At 38.3% G+C, this 17,527-nt stretch overlaps 1 protein-coding gene across 2 annotated transcripts in view; it reads left to right on the forward strand.

Annotated features, from left to right (window-relative positions):
* The first annotated feature begins 1,714 nt into the window (after positions 1–1,714).
* CCNT1 (cyclin T1) overlaps positions 1,715–17,527 on the forward strand; it is a 40,243-nt gene continuing 24,430 nt past the window's right edge. For both annotated transcript variants that reach the window (XM_061129003.1, XM_061129013.1), the window contains exons 1-2: positions 1,715–2,018; positions 5,641–5,722. In XM_061129003.1, the coding sequence (XP_060984986.1) occupies positions 1,858–2,018; positions 5,641–5,722 (243 nt within the window). In that variant the 5' untranslated portion in view covers positions 1,715–1,857. The remainder of the gene's footprint in view (positions 2,019–5,640; positions 5,723–17,527) is intronic.

Here is a 17,527-nt window from a genome sequence, read left to right on the forward strand (position 1 = left end):
TCTTTTTCTCAATTTTTCTGGAGTCAAATGGAGCTAATGGTAGCTCAGTTGGTAAAGAATCTGCCTATAATGCAGGAGATCTGAGTTCGAATCCTGGGTGGGAAAGATTCCCCTGGAGAAGGGAATGCCAACCCACTCCAGTATTCTTGCCTGGAAAATCCCATGGACAAAGAAGCGTGGCAGGCTGTAGTCCATGGGGTTGCAAAGAGTCAGACAGAACTGAGTGACTAACACTTACTTAATGCTAACTATAGGCAGTATATGGCAGAGGAAGGCTTGCAGTAAAAGAAAATACTTCTGAGAATGAATTAGAATCAAACTGAGTGTGAAAAGCCATGTCTAGAAATGACAAAACTCAAAATATTTTTTATAAAAGACAAAAGGTTCTAATATTACTCAAATATAATCAAGGTGAGTTGACTGTTCCAGGAAAGCAAGAACAATGAAATTATACTTTATTTTATTTTATTTTTTATGATTTTTTTTTATTTTTTTTTTTCCAGTGGGTTTTGTCATACATTGATATGAATCAGCCATGGATTTACATGTATTCCCAATCCCGATCCCCCCTATACTTGATTTTAAAATCTACATTTACAAGTGGTGTAGTGTAGGGCAAACTACCTAATCTCCCAAGCCTCCGTTTCTTTATTATAGGTTGTAGTGACTATTTGTTTGACAAACACTCATTTACTAAGGCCAGGACGACAGTAGGTAGCCTAAGGATACAAAAGCATAGATGGTATTGTTCCTACCCTCAACTTCACATAATGTAATAAATATTATGAGGAAACCTACTGAATGTTTTCTATGTGCCAGGTACTACTATAACTGCTTGTAACTTATCAAATCGCTTAATCCTTTTCAGAACCTAAAACGTATGTACTATATACCATTTATAACAGGCACAGAGAAGTTATGTATCTTCTAGGAACAAACAGCCCTCAAGCTTGGAGCGGGGATATAGCTTGACAGTGGACAGGAATTTAAAAATCTATGCATGCGCAGGATGGTAGTGGAAGTTTTCCACACGGAAGGAGCAGTTTTAGTTCATCCGCTCATACAATGGGGTTAAGATAGTACCACTTTTTCGGGTTGTGCCGACCGAATAGTGTAGTTAAGAGTCAGCGATGTGGTAAGCACTAAATTATTGATAAAATGAAATTATTCATTTTATTCCTTTAAATTGGTTCAGCATGGCGAATCATTAGTGTTTTCGAGGATTTAGCTACGCGTTGTAGCTTTTCAAATGGGTAATTTATACTGCTACCAACGAATTCAAGAGCTTTCCGGTTGCTTTATGTTACGATATACGATAGCGCTACTCGCTTTGATTTTTTTTTTTCGTCTTTGACACTCTTACCCATTTTCTCTGTCAAGTTCTCTGTCTGCCTCATTTTGTACAGCCACCTCCGTCACAAGCGAAATTCTCCGAGGAACCGCCGTGCGGCGCGAGGGCGGAAGCTTTATCCACCCACAGCCTTTACCTCGGCCCCTCGCTCAGGGCGCGAAGGCTCAAAATAGTTCTCGCGAGAGGAGACATTTTTTTTTTTAACGCGAATGCCTAACCCCACCTTGCCTCTCCAGTGTCACATGACTGGCGCCTGCATCCTAGAACCAAGGTTTTTCTGATCGTCTACTGGCTGTCAACTCTGCTACAGGCTGGCCAGGGGTCCATTCCGGAAGTAAATCCTTTAACTAGCACGTCCTCCCCGGAAGCGTGTCACAACCTAGCCGTCCGGCCTTTGCGGAAGTTCGTCACGTCGCAGTTGCCCCCGCACAGCGGATGTGTGTCGCCGCTTAGGTGACGCTGAGAAGTGCTTGCAGCCGCCGCCGCTGCCTTCTGGTTGAAGCACTATGGAGGGAGAGAGGAAGAACAACAATAAACGGTGGTATTTTACTCGAGAACAACTGGAAAATAGCCCGTCTCGTCGTTTTGGCTTGGATCCAGATAAAGAACTTTCTAATCGCCAGCAGGCGGCCAATCTGCTCCAGGACATGGGCCAACGTCTTAACGTGTATCCTTGCGGCCTAGGCCTTCGGCCTTGGAGTCGGTCCCGCCCTGCTCTGCTTCCAGTCTTCAAGGTCTGTTAGACAAGAAGGGAAGAGGGTGGGCAGGGACTGAGTGTCTAGTTAGGAGAGCCTACGATGGGCAAAAGTTAAGTGTTCGCGAGAGGGAAGCGAGGCGGAGTTAATTTCCCGCTCGCTCACCCGTGCCACCAGCCTTGGTGGGAATGCGTATCCTTCAGCTTTACATTTTAAAGTAGTAGGAGTCCCATTTCGGTGTGTTGTGATCTCCTGTTCTGGTGACTTTGAGATTCTGCTTTTGTGTTGTGCCCAAAGTGTCTAGTGGAGGTTTCACTGTTGATGGCTGCCTTCTTAAACTTAACTGTGTAAAGAGAGTATTGAGAAATTTCAGTACCTGAAGGTCTTATTAAAAGGTGGCCTAGAATTAATACCCCAGCTTTGGCTTAAAAACAATTCTTTCCACTTACTGGTTGTTTAAGACTGGTTTATAAAATGGAAAGATGCCTCTTGAATTTGATTTCTATGCCCAGCACAATATTTGGCACTTAATGTTCAAAAAGTAGTTACTGTTAAGAGTTTTATAGTATTTCAGAGGAAGAATCGATGTCAGTTTAGTTTGTAGGCATGTAGACTTACAGATCTAATGTTCTGAAAAATCTTTTATAAATACTGGGGTTTTAAGTTACTCAAAATGCTAGTGTATATTTGTTTTTCTCATATTTAAAAAGTTTAGTGGTTTTTTTTTTCCCCTTTAAGTGTTTTGGTCAGAAAACCTACTCACTTTGTAGCAGATAAAGCTGTAGAGTTTTGAAGTTGAAAGCTTTCCACTTAGGAAGTAAAAATTTGTTTTTGGGTGCAACTTCCATTTAAATGTGTTGCTGGCTGTATGTGTCTTAAGGCTGTCCTCACTTGAAAAAAGGTGTCTTTGGTGCCCATATTAAGTTTGTTTCCCAAGCACCTAGTCAGTACTGAGTTAAAAAATTTTTTTTTGAATTCTGTTTTCGTGCATCCTAGTATTTTTCTTATTATGTGTGTATTATTGTGGTACCGTCTCATCTCTGCTCAGTCGTGTTCCACTCTTTGTGGACCCATGGACTGTAGCCTGCTAGGCTCCTCTGCCCATAAAATTTTCCAGGCAAGAAAACTGGAGAGGGGTGCTATTTCCTACGGGTAGTGGGGAGGGGGAGAATCTTCCTGACCCAGGGGTGGTTCCTGTGTCTATTGCATCTCCTGCATTGACAGGTGGTTTCTTTACCACTAGGGCCACCTGGGAAGCCCCCATCTCTGTATATCCCACATTGTTTTCTGAGGTCTTTTTAAGTAAGGCATTCAGAAATTTTCCTTTTCAAAAGAACCCTTGGACAGTGTTGGTGATAGTGTATATTGGTGCAATCATTGTAGAAAACCAAATAGAGGTTTCTCAAAAATCTAAAAATTGAATTACTATATGACCCAGCAATTCCACACCTAGGTACATATCTGAAAAAACAAAGACACTAATTTGTAAAGATATGAGCACCCGATTGTTCATAGCAGCATTGCTTATAGTTGCCACGATAGGGTAGCAAACTGAATGTTCGTGGACAGATGAATGGGTAAAGAATAGGTGGTATATATAGACAACGGAATACTATTTAGCTATAAAAAGTATGAAGTAATGCTGTTTACATCAATGTGACCTAGAGGTTATCATACTCAGTGAAATAAGTCAGAAAGAAAAAGACAAATATATATTATTTACATGTGAAACCTAAGGAATACAACTGGTGGAAACAAAAAGGTAGACTCACAGATACAGAGAACAAACTAATGGTTAGCTGTGGGGAGAGGAGAGGGGGCAATGTAAGGGTGGGGGAGTGGGAGGTACAAACTACTGGGTGTGAGAGAGACTACAAGGATGTATTTTACAAAAGGAGGAATATAGCCAGTATTTTGTAGAAATTGGAAATGGAGCATAATCTTTAAAAATTGTGTTAAAAATTAAGATCAAAGTTTTTCTTTCCAATGAATATCAAATAATTCATTAAATACCAAAGTGTTTCTGCTCCCAGGGATCACCTTATGAGAAGGTTTGGTTGCCAGAGGGAAGTAGAACTGAAAAGTTAATTGCTGGAGCTTAGAAGATGAGGAGATTAGTGAAAACATACCTAGGAGGAAATCAATCCTGAATTTTCATTAGAAGGACTGGTGCTGAAGCTGAAGCCCCAATACTTTGGTCACCTGATGTGAAGAACTGGCATTTGAAAAGACCCTGATGCTGGGAAAGATTGAAGGCAGGAGGAGAAGGGGATGAGAGAGGATGAGATGGTTGGATGGCATCACTGACTCAATGGACATGAGTGTGAGCAAGCTCCGGGAGATGGTGAAAGACAGGGAAGGCTGGTGTGCTGCAGCTCATGGGGTGGCAAAGATTGGACACAACTGAACAACAACCTAGGGGGCAGATCAGGGAGGGCTTGAGAAGATGAGATAAGCAGAAGCATACCTAGAGGACACGTCAGGGAAGGGTGTTGTAAATCAGTGTGAAGAGATACTCTGTGCTAATGGATCACCTTGGCAGGATTTTTCAGTAGACAGGTGACAGGTTTCGGTCTTAAATAGTTTCGTTTGTAGTCCTTCTTGATCCACACATACTGAGACCTTGTTTATTTATTCAGCAAGTTTATAGTGAATACCTGTTTCATATAAGGCCTTGTGGTAAGTGTCAATAGTTTGATGAAAACAGATTTGCTTTTTAATTCTGAGAGGCAAGTATGATATCTTTTTTTAAAATTGAAGAATTACAATTATTGATTTCCAACATTGTGTTAGTTTCTGGTGTACAGCAAAGTGATTTAGTTATACGTATATATAAATGTTCTTTTCCATTATGGTTTTTTACAGGATATTGAATATAGTTCTCTATGGTGTTATCTCTTTGCTTATATATATATGTATATATAGTTGTTTGTATGCTAATACCAGACTCCTAATTTATCCTCTCCTGCCCTCTTTCTTCTTTGGTAACCATAGTTTGTTTTCTATGTCTGTGAGTCTTTTTCTGTTTCATAAATAAGTTCATTTGTGTCATTTTAGGTTCCACATAGAAGGTATTTGTCTTTCTCTTTCTGACTTCACTAAGTATGATAATCTCTAGGTCCATCCTTGTTGCTACAAAGGGCATTATTTCATTCTTTTTTATGGCTAAGTGATACTCCGTAGTGTATATATACCACATCTTTATCCATTCGTCTGGCCATGGACCTTCAGGTTGTTGCCATACCTTGGCTTTTGTAAATAGTGCTGCTGTGAACATTAGGGTGCCTGTGTCTTTTTGAATTAGAAGAATTTTCTCTGAATATATGCCTAAGGAGTGGGATTGCTTGATCATATGGCAACTCTGTTTTTAGTTTTTTGTGGAGCTTCCATACTGTTTTTCATAGTGGCAGCATCAGTTTACATTCCCACCAACAGGGTAGAGAATTCCCTTTCTCCACACCCCAAAGAGGTAAGTATGATTTTCATTTAAGAGCATCTACTGTGCTTGGCTGCATGGTCCTTTTGGGAGGATATAAAGATTGTTTTTTGGGGGATTGTACTGTCTGTTTTGGGACCTTAACTTGAACATTTTAGCTCACAATTGACTATCAACACTGCTATAGTATACATGCATCGATTCTACATGATTCAGTCCTTTACACAGTTCCATCGAAATGTAAGTACAATTTTTTTTATATGGTATAATTCTTTTGTGGTTAATTTCAACTTCATATTTCTTTTGTGGTTGATCTTTGCTGCTGAACTGGGGTTTGAAGTTTAGAATTTAGTGTTGATCTCCTCATATATCACACTGCTATTCTGAATCCAGCCTTTTGATTTTCCTGTTTAGTGTCTAGCTACTTGTTTAGCTTTAGTGCATTCTTAGAGTAGGTGGATTCTCTAATAAAATAGATCATTGAACACTTAGAGTTAACATTTTTGATTTGGGAGAGTAGCATTAAAGGGGAAACTATGCTTAATTTAAATGTAACTTTTGAACTGGTTAATAATACGGGCACAGGAAAACAAGTGAATGTTAGTCATTTACATTTTCTAAAAATCTTTGAAAAGAGTCCAATCAGTGTCTGGTTGGAAGGGGAAGGTACATTATGTGATGACTGGGTGATGACTTTTTGACTTTTAAGATGAGAAATAGAAAATAATAGTAATAAAGGGATTTTTTTTTTCTGGACAGAATTGTAAATAATGCTATTTTCAGTTTTGCTACCTGAAATGGTCCTATTTAACATTATTGTAAATGACTTGGAAGCAAGTGCATAGTGATATTCCAATTGCAGGTAAGAATATATTTGTTTAATAAAATCACAAGATAATAGGGTTGAACTTGATGAACACTTCATATGGATTTATGAGTCAAATATTTCATTATTTAAGAAAAGGTTATGTTTTGAGGTAAGGTGTTTCAGACTTACCCTTAGGATAATAGGGTTTGAAATCTCTTTTTTATGCCATAGGAAAATAAATTGGGAGGCAAGATATTAGTGGACTTATGATTGGGAATAATTGTACAGGAAGCCCTTTAGATTTGTGGATTAAATATTCCCAATTTTTGTTGATTATTCAGTCATTTTGGCTGTCTCCTCTCTTTACCCACTCTACCTCCTCTGATTACCAGGAACACATTCTTCTTAAGAGAGAAAAGCATTTATTGGGTCTGTCTGATAGCTCTAGAATAGAAAGTAGTGGATAAAAAAATGGTATTTGAAGAGGAAGTCTATTGCTGTCTTGCCCATTCTAAAAGTTTTCTGTATTTCTTTTCTTTTATTATGGTAAAGATTTGAAATCCAAGGTGAAATACATCTCAAATCAATTTGTCCACTCTATGCATGTGTATGTGTGTGTATATATATATGTGTGTTTGTGTGTGTGTATGTATGTATGGGCTTCCCTGATGGCTCAGTGGTAAGGAATCCACCTGCCAATGCAGGAGATGTGGTTTCAGTCCCTGGGTCAGGAGGATCCCCTGGAGAAGGAAATGACAACCCACTCCAGTATTCTTGCCTGGGAAATCTCATGAACAGCGGAGCCTGGCGGGCTACAGTCCATGGGATCAGGAAAGAGTCGGACCTGATTCAGTGACTAAACAACAATGTGTTTGGGTGTGTTTCCCCTGCTTTACCTTTTAAATTACATCTTATTTTCTATGTGTTTATCTTAGCAAGGACAGAGACTCACTTTTCTGTGTATCCTCTAAAGCACCTTCAGTAAACTTACTGCTTGAATGAATGATCTGGTAATTATCCAATATAGAGATACTCTTTTGGATTTCATTATGTTTTTGAGAATCCAGTGATTCTTTAAATTTGGGTTTATTGATCCTCTTTAGAGAACTGATTTTAGGAACATTCTGGAATTAATGGATGAAAAATATGACTCCTGTAGGATGTTAATTCTAAGGGTTTAGTTCTGGTAAGTCCAAATTCAAATTTAAGGGGATTTAGTACATCATGGCATTGATATGAAGTATGTCCTGTGAAGTGCTCATACATTTTTCCTGTTAATTTTTTTCTAATTACAAAGGTAATAAATGCTTGTGGTAAAAATTAAAACAATACAAGCATGTGTAATGTAGAAAGTAAAAGCTCCTCTGTAATCCCATCCTCCAGAAGTAACTTTTGATAAACACTTCATTGTTTTGTGCCTGTAGTACCAGCATTTATGTATTTCTATAAAAATCACTTGTTACTATACTACTCTTATGCAGTTGCCTTTTATCACTTAACAGTATTTATAGGGCATTTCTTGTTATTTTAAATGGCCACATAGTATTTGAGTAGTTGCTATAATTTATTTTACCAGCTTTTGATTGGTGATGTTTGGGTTGTTTATAGTTTACTGTATTATAAATAATTTATATAAAATAGTCTGGTACACATGACTGTTTTATAAGTTCTTATAGATGGAATTGTGTCCAAGGGTATGCATTTAAAAGATTTTTGTTGTATCCCTTTGCTCTACTGAAAGATTGTATCAGCATACATTGTTTCCAGCACTGTGGAAGACGGTTCTTTTCTCTCCATCCTCACTAACAACAAATACTTTTATTTCAGGAAATACTGTTTGTCAGATACTAGGGATAGACTGGTGAGCAAGACAGTGGGAGTCCTATTTTCTGAATTTACATTTCTTCAGTTAGTGAAGTTGAACTTCTTATGCCTGTTGGTCTTTGTTCTTCTTGTGAAATTGAAGAATTGACTTAAAAATTCTCTGTTGATTCTTTTTGCTCCTATTTTATTTTGATTTTCTCATCTATCAAAGCTGTGTGCCATGTGCTGCGAATACTTTTCTTGTTTTGTTTGGAGCCTAGAGCTCTTGCCTTTTTAAAAAAAATTTTTAAATCTTTATTGAGGTATAACATAAAGCATGCGCTTCCCTGGTGGCTCAGTAGTAAAGAATCCACCTGCCAATGCAGGAGACGTGGGTTCAGTCCCTGGGTCAGGAAGATCCCCTGGAGAAGGAAATGGCAACCTATTCCAGGATTCTTGCCTGGAAAATCTCATGGACAGAGGAACGTGGCAGGCTACAGTCCATGGGGTCGCAGAAGAGTCAGAAAGGACTTGGCAACTAATCAACAATAGCAGCAACATAAAGCACTCAAGTTTGAGGTGTGTAGCACAATTGTTTTTTGCATTTTATTTATACATAACCTCCACTCAGAGCAAGATATAGTATATTTCCAATACCTTTGAAGGTGGAGAACTTACCTTTTGATTGCATAAATTGTATTCCTTTTGTGGACATGATTAAGTGACTGGTTTATTTTTACTTAAATCCTGGCATTGCATTCTTTTTTTGAGAAGAAATTCAGCCTCACTATAGTCCATGGGTTCACAAAGAGTTGGACTCGACTGAGCAACTGAACTGAATTGAATTTGTATATATACTATCTTAAATGTTTTCAAGTGGGGGAGTGTAAAAGTAAAGGTGAGCGACTTGATGTGTGTATATTTATGTTGTATTTTCTAACATTTGATACACAGGTGGTGTCTTGTAATAGCTGACAAATTTGAGTGTATCTTACTCTCATTAACTGACTCTTAAAAGGTCAAGTTTAGTATTTCAAATCCTAAAAGATGATGCTGTGAAAGTGCTGCACTCATGTCAGCAAATTTGGAACACTCAGCAGTGACCACAGGACTGGAAAATGGCAGTTTTCGTTCCAATCCCAAAGAAAGGCAGTGCTAAAAAATGCTGAAACTTGCTCATCTCAAACGCTAGTGAAGTAATGCTCAAAATTCTCCAAGCCAGGCTTCAGCAATATGTGAACCGTGAACTTCCAGATGTTCAAGCTGGTTTTAGAAAAGGCAGAGAAACCAGAGATCAAATTGCCAACATTCTTTGGATCATCGAAAAAGCAAGAGAGTTCCAGAAAAACATCTACTTCTGCTTTATTGACTATGTGGATCACGATAAACTGTGGAAAATTCTGAAAGAGATGGGCATACCAGACCACCTGACCTGCCTCTTGAGAAACCTGTATGCAGGTCAGGAAGCAACAGTTAGAACTGGACGTGGAACAACAGACTGGTTCCAAATAGGAAAAGGAGTATGTCACGGCTGTATATTGTCACCCTGTTTATTTAACTTATATGCAGAGTACATCATGAGAAACACTGGGCTAGATGAAGCACAAGCTGGAATCAAGATTGCCGGGAGAAATATCAGTAACCTCAGATATGCAGATGACACCACCCTTATGGCAGAAAGTGAAGAATAACTGAAGAGCCTCTTGATGAAAGTGAAAGAGGAGAGTGAAAAAGTTGGCTTAAAGCTCAACATTCAGAAAACTAAGATCATGGCATCTGGTCCCATCACTTCATGGCAAATAGAGGGGGAAACAGTGGAAATGGTGGCTGACTTTATATTTTTGGACATCCAGTCCCATCATTTCATGGCAAATAGATGGGGAAACAGTGGCTGCCTTTATTTTTCTGGGCTCCAAAATCACTGCAGGGTGATCACAGCCATGAAATTAAAAGACGCTTACTCCTTGGAAGGAAAGTTATGACCAACCTAGACAGCATATTAAAAAGCAGAGACATTACTTTGTCAACAAAGGTCCGGCTAGTCAAGGCTGTGCTTTTTCCGGTAGTCATGTATGGATGTGAGAGTTGGACTATAAAGAAAGTGGAGCACCGAAGAATTGATGCTTTTGAACTGTGGTGTTGGAGAAGACTCTTGAGAGTCCCTTGGACCACAAGGAGATCCAACCAGTCCATCCTAAAGGAGATCAGTCCTGGGTATTCATTGGAAGGACTGATGTTGAAGCTGAAACTCCAGTATTTTGGCCACCTGTTTCGAAGAGCTGACTCATTTGAGAAGACCCTGATGTTGGGAATGATTGAAGGCAGGAAGAGAAGGGGACGACAGAAGATGAGATGGTTGGATGGCATCACCAACTCAATGGACATGAGTTTGGGTAAACTCTGGTAGTTGGTTATGGACAGGGAAGCCTGGCGTGCTGCGGTTCTTGGGGTCGCAGAGTCGGACACGATTGAGCAACTGAACTGAGTGGTTAAGAGGATGATCTCTTGAGTCAGAACCATCTCAATGTGGATCCTTGCTGCACTGCCTACAGCTCTTTGGCTTTGGGCAAGTTACCTTGGGCCTCAGTTTTCTCATTGGAGTCAAAAATGGTGCCTGCTTCACAGGATATAGGTGAATTAATTTGCAAAGTGCCTGCACATAGCAAGTATTAGCTGGCATTATTACTGTTCCTTTAATATGGAAAAAAATCTTACACTCTTACTTGGCATAAGAATTCCTCTGGAAACTATCTTTGATAGGAAAATACTTTGATAAACTAGCTTGGTGTATGATTCTGTGAGGAGCAATGAGGGTGTGGTTGATTGCACAAAAATTAGATTGAAATTTATCTGTTGCAGTCTTTCACTTAACTGAGATAGTGCCTTGTTAGACATTGTTTTTATTATATATATATATATATGTATATATATATATATGTTAGATTCTTTCAAGTGTTATTTTTAGACCACTGAAGGCAAAGTTGTAGGCTTAATATCTTAGTATTGCCTTGGAGTTATCTTTTTCCTTTTTCCCTTTGTCCAATCAGTTATAAAGTCCTATTAATTTCTATAATGGTACTATTCTGTTTTTCTCACCCTATAAATAATGTATTTTTATCATAAAAGTAAAGAGGACAAATTAAAGGAGGTAATTATTTCCCTGCAACTTTGGTCTTCAGAGATAACCCTATTAACCTTTTGGCACATATTTCCACTAGAATTTTTTTTTCTTCATGCAATTACATATATATATATATATATATATATATATTTTTTTTTTTTAACTGAAAACCTGTTCGTTTTCCCAAGGTGAAAACTGCTTCTCTTTTTTGCTTTGTTTCTACTGCTAGTGCCTATTCTAAACTTTGTTTCCTAGTGCTTGTATTAGTAAAATTTTCTCTTAAAAAAAGTAACTTAATATATCTATCCTTTCTTCCTTTTAGTCCCATCTACAACTGGATTAATCTTTCTAGTTACTCTTAAACTCTACATTTTTTTCCCCAAGAAAAAAATGTTTAATGTCATTCTCTTCTTAAAAATCTTTTGTGACCTATATCCTTTTATTTATATCCTTTACTCAATGTTCTGTTCAAAATGTGCTTGATGCCCTGATTTCCCACATCTTTGTTTACGCCCATTTTCCTCTGGTTTTTCTTTGTTTTGAGGTCTAGTAGAATATTTGTAGCAAGCTCCATATACAACTGCAACAGATATAAAGGAAGAGGATTATTCTGAATTGAATTTGTGGAGAAAAATCGTTTCACAGAGTAATACAAATAAATATTAGAATGCTTATCAGTTCTACTCAATAAATAAATATTTCACTTCTATAAAATTATTTATTGTTTTCTTTGACTTCTGGTAAATTCTGTGTAGTTCATGCCATTGTCGTGTTTGATTCACTGACACATTCTTGTTACGATTCTAGAGAAGTTCTGCTTCCTGAGATTTACCAAATCACCAGGCTATGTTTATGTCCTATTCTGATTTTTTCTTTAGCATCTGAGTTTTTTGGCTTGATGTTTTTTTTTTGGCCTCACAGCATGGCATGTGGGATCTTGGTTCCCCAAACAGGGATTGAACCTGGGGTCCCAGCAGTGAGAGCACTAAACTTTTGTGCTCTTCTCCATATACAAGTATAATTGAGATAATTCGCATACGATAGAATTCCTTCTTTTGATGTACGATTCACTGGTTCTTGGTATATTCAGAGTCAGCAACCATCACCATGATCTAATTTCAGAACATTTACATCACCCTAGAAAGAAACTCCTCATACTTTAGCAGTCATTTCCATTTCTCTTTTCCCAGCCCCTGGCAACCACTAGTCTGCTTGAGTCTCTAAGAACTTGCTGATTCTGGACATTTCAATTTACTCCTTGTTTGCCCAAAGTTTTACTTTCGTTTTAGGTTTGAAGGATTTGTTAACAAAAGAAACCTCTCATTACCACAAATAAACAATTTCAATTTTTCAATAGAAGGTTATTTGACTTAATTTTAATATACAGTCATTAAAAAAACACCACAAAAACAGTAGAGAGAAGTAACAGAATTGGTCCGACAGCCTGTATCCAGACTTGAACAGCACTGGCCAGTCCCTTGTTAACAGCAATCTGGAGTCCCAATTGGAATGATCCTGGGTGGTACGTCTACCCCACAGGTGAGACTTCAAATAGCAACTTTGGGGTCTCCTGTTTGTAATCTCAGGCCGCAAACGGATACCATCATCAGTTTGTGTGCAAAAAGCAGCTCTTGTGAGAATGTAACATTGTAAATATCATCTCTGCATAGTTTTTGGTGACTGATAATAAAAATAATTTTAAAAGATTACTTCAAAAAGATGCAGCTCTAGTTTTACTTTAATTTTACAATGCTGTTTGTTTTATTTTCCTGAGTCTTAAGACTTCTTAGATGGGGAGGAGGGGCAGAGGGGGTGGGAAGGTGGGGAGGAGAGGCTGGCCAGGCCCTCCGGGGCTTAGGGATTTCAAGTCCTACTCCCTTTCTTCTCTAAAGTGATCTGATGATAACAGTTGATGAGCTTGTAGGCAGGTAAGTAGTCCAGGCCGTGTCTGGGCAAGGTCTGAAGTCGGTCAGAGGCCTGCTGCCCTATTTCTGAAGCCTGAACAAGACTCATCCATACTGCTTGACCTCAGAATTGTTTAGGCTGAAGAGCATAGGAGTAAGGCAGAGTAACATGAACAGTCTCTTTAATTCTATAAGTCAAATAACAGTTCCAGATAGTCAATAGAAATAAAGTGATCAAAGAAATATGAAATGGGTTAAGCAGTGCAGAAAAGAATCTTTGAGCAGTAGGGGATTTAGTAAAGAAAAAGACCCACCATGAATGAGAAGTAGGTTTTTGTACATCAACTCCTACATCCATTAAGTTATTGGCAGTTAGAGTAGTAACAACAAAATGCTCTATTAAGATATGATTATGTTTGTCTATTAAATTTTGTAACTCTTTGATTCCTTGCAGAATCTTTCATAAAGGTTCTAAGGGGAAGCTAATAGTGGAAACAGAGAGAGTAGGGAATAGGATTAGAGTCCACAATATCTAAGTTCTCATGGAGGAAAAGTAATGGGTGGTCCCCTTCCAATATAAATGATCAATATGTGTTAGGCATCTGCAAAAAGGGGTTCCTAACTGATACGTAAAAGTTAGTTTCTACATTACTGGTTACAATACATACAAGTTGAGGGGCTATTTAAAAAAACATAGGATTTAGGGAAGATAGTCCATTCACAATACTTGATGAAGTTCTGTAATAGGTAGGGTTCCCAAATGTGAGATGTTGATCCACTTAGCAGTCTCTTGGTAGCTTTATCACAGTCTATCAGTAAGTGGTGCGATTATTAATGTCCAAACAATTCCCAGTAAAATGCCACAACTAATACTCTCCCCCAGATACAATAAGTAACACATGAAATTGGTGTAATCTAGCAGACAGATAAATTTTGTCCATAGAAAGTCAAAGTTAAGAAAGAACAAGCCTTGTTTGCAAGGCATTTGAAGTTATCCTGAGTTTGGGTCTGGCTCCTATTTCTCCATCTGAAGATTCCCCAACATTTTTCTTCATGTTCTTTTCTTAACTGTAGCAGATAGGAGTTGAGGTATGAATAACAATCCACAGTACAGTAAGGCTCCAAGAAGAGTCTTTTCTTGAGAATAACAGCGTGTTAATGGCACATATTTCCATTTTTCCTGTCCGGAGATTATATGATGATATCCTTCCCCTGTGCAGTCATATTAGCAGCAGGTATGGGAGGACAGTTAGGCTGCTTCACCCAGACTTTAGCTTCAATAGCGTGTATTTCATTTGTGGACCCAAACCCTCTATCACTTCTGACCATTAGTAAGGTGGGAGGTTCTCTGTTTTGTACTTTGCCAGTTACAAATGGAAGAATCAGCAGTTGACAGTTTGATTATGTTTATTAATAAGTAGATCATCCTTTTCCTCATTTAGTAAAATTACTGAAATTTCTCCTTGGTAGTCTAGGTCTGTAATTCTCCCATGGACACACATCCCTTTTAATGCTAAACTGAAGCATTCTTGGATTAATTCAAAGTGTCTGGGAGACATTTTAATTGCAACACCAGTTGAAATAGCACATATCAATCCTTCTGTAAGTCTGTGTTCAGATGTAGGTGACAAATCCAGTCTTGGGGCCTCAGGAGTAGCTCAGAAAGGAGCTAGTGCTCCTGGGCTGATTTCCAATTCTAGCTGTCTCAGAATGGAAGTCTGTTTTATGAATCTGTAAGTTTAGAATAGTCATCCTCATCAAAGGAGTTTCTAATTATCCTATAGGTCTATTATTTAAAATATTGAGGGCAGTATTTAAATCAGTCCTTCATTTTTTTAAGAACCCTCTCCAAGTTTAATTAATTGCTATTTAAGCAGATCATTCATTCTTTCAGTCAAGCCAGCATCTTGAGGATAATAAAATCAGAAAAATCCATTGTACATTATGTTCTTGGACAAACTCTTGTATTAACTTTACTTTAAAATGTGACCCATGTCACTCTGAATTTGAAGTGGAACACTATAATATAGATTGATTATCGCCAGTGTTTTAATAGTATTATTCCGATTGGCTTTCCCCAAGGGAATGACCACTAAATATCCAGCAATACATTGGCATCCTTCTTCCCAAGTTAATGGACCAATATAATCAGTTTGCTTTATTTGCCCAGGCAGCTTGCCATGTGCCACTTGTCCTTTACTGGTTGTGGCAAGCTTCTATGCTTAATTGTTGACAAATTGGACATTGTAAAGTAACAAATTTAATGAGATCTATAGTTAAAGAAATACCTCGATCCTGAGCCCACCTGTATGTTGTTTCTCCCAAATGGCCACATTTTTGGTGTGCGCATGAAGTCGAACATTTTAAGTTGCTGGAGTCTGGATCAACTTCTGCTGCTTGAATTTGGGTTTGTACATCTCTAATAGAGTTACACTATTGTTTCCTAGAATTTGGGACACTGTGAGCATCTACATGAAAGACTGAAAGAGTAATAGTTTTGAACAGTTTCCCAAATGTAAGACCATAATTCCTTTCCCCATAGCTCTTTGGAGTGAATTTGCTAGTTATTCTTTATGCTTAGGGGAAGCCAAATGGCCAGTCTGTTCGTTGGCTACTGACCAAGAATCTGTATAAATATGACATTCTGTTAAATTTGTTGTTTTAGAGCCTGACATACTGCGTATAATTCAGCAAATTGACTATTCTTAGTTAACTCTTCCTGGCCTCTGGAAATTTCCTGTTCTAGAAACTCAAGGGCTCTGTTTTGTTTTTTCCACAAGCTCCAGTTGGCATATAGTTCATTGATTGTTACAGGTTATTTTATGTCACAGGGTATCTGCTCTCCATCCAAAGATAGATTACTGAGATAAGCTTTAGAATAATTCAGTTAAACGTCTTAGCAATAAAATATACCAGCAAGGAGCTATCTGGGAAGTGGGTCTTGGTCAGCATAGATTTCAGTTAACAAAACTAGAATTTACTATTAAGTGAAACAATTTTTTGTGACGGCATTAGCCCTCTAGCCAGGGTTAATGGTTAGTCCCATCAAACAAAAAATGAGGTTTATCTGGGAGCCGGGAAAACTCAAGCAGCCATCTTGGATTTCCCTGTGCCCTGACTGTTTGATTTATAGCCTTTGTTTACCCATTTTAAATTCCTTGATTTAGAAGTAGACAGTTGCCATGTTCTAAGAACATCAGGATAGCAAAAGTCTGACAATGAAGGATTAATTTTTTGTAGAAACAAAATGAGCTTATCTGTGTGTGCCACATTCTTCATAGGTCATTGTGAAATAATATTTATTTACTTTACCAAAGTTGCAAAAGATTTTAAAAACAAATATAAATCATTTAAAGGCAAAGAAATTCACATAGTCTTGTTACCAAAAGCCACATCCCAAGAAAGCTGTTCTCAACAGAGAAAACCAAGTTCCAGTCTGATACCAGCTTACTGTTAATAACAAAATTTGTTTATCTATTAATAGTTAATTTAATCTTCAAGATTTCTGTAAATGTTGAAGAGGTGATATTTTTACAAAGTTGTTGTTACTCAGTCGCTAAGTCATGTCTGACTCTTTGCCACCCCATGGACTGCAGCACGCCAGACTTCCCTGTCCTTCACTATCTCCCTGAGTTTGCTCAAACTCATGTCCACTGAGTCAGTGATGCCATCCAACCACCTCATCCTCTGTCTCATCCTTCTCCTCTTGCCGTCAATCTTTCCCAGCATCAGGGTCTTTTACAGTGAGTTGGCTCTTTGCATCAAGTGACCAAAGTATTGGAGTTTCAGCTTCAGCATCAGTCCTTCCAGTGAATATTCAGGGTTGATTTCCTTTAGGATTGACTGGTTTGATGTTGTTGTCCAAAGGACTCTGAAGAGTTTTCTTCAACACTAGTTTGAAAGCATCAATTCTTTGGTGCTCAGCCTTCTTTATGGTCCAACTCTCACATCGGCATATGACTACTGGAAAAACCATGGTGTGTGTGTGTTAGTCACTCAGTTGTGTCCAACTCTGCAACCCCATGGACTGTAGCCCACCAGGCTCCTCTGTTGATGGCATTCTCCAGGCAAGAACACTGGAGTGCGTTGCCATTCCCTTCTCCAGGGGATCTTCCTGACCCAGGGATCGAACCCCGGTCTCCTGCATTGTGGGCAGTCTCCAGCATTCTTTACCATTAGCGCCTCCTGACCTACTGTGGAAAAACCATAGCTTTGACCATACAGACCTCTGTTGGCAAAATGATGTCTCTGCTTTTTAATACACTGTTTAGGTTTACATAGCTATTCTTCCAAGGAGCAAGCGTCTTTTAATTGTTTTTACAAAGGCATCAGAATAAAGCCATAACTATAATGACAAAAGACTTTATTTAATAATTTTTTTAATTTATTTATTGGCTGTGCTGGGTTTT

The sequence above is a fragment of the Dama dama genome, chromosome 3, assembly GCF_033118175.1.
Source record: "Dama dama isolate Ldn47 chromosome 3, ASM3311817v1, whole genome shotgun sequence".
Classification (NCBI taxonomy): Eukaryota; Metazoa; Chordata; class Mammalia; order Artiodactyla; family Cervidae; genus Dama; species Dama dama.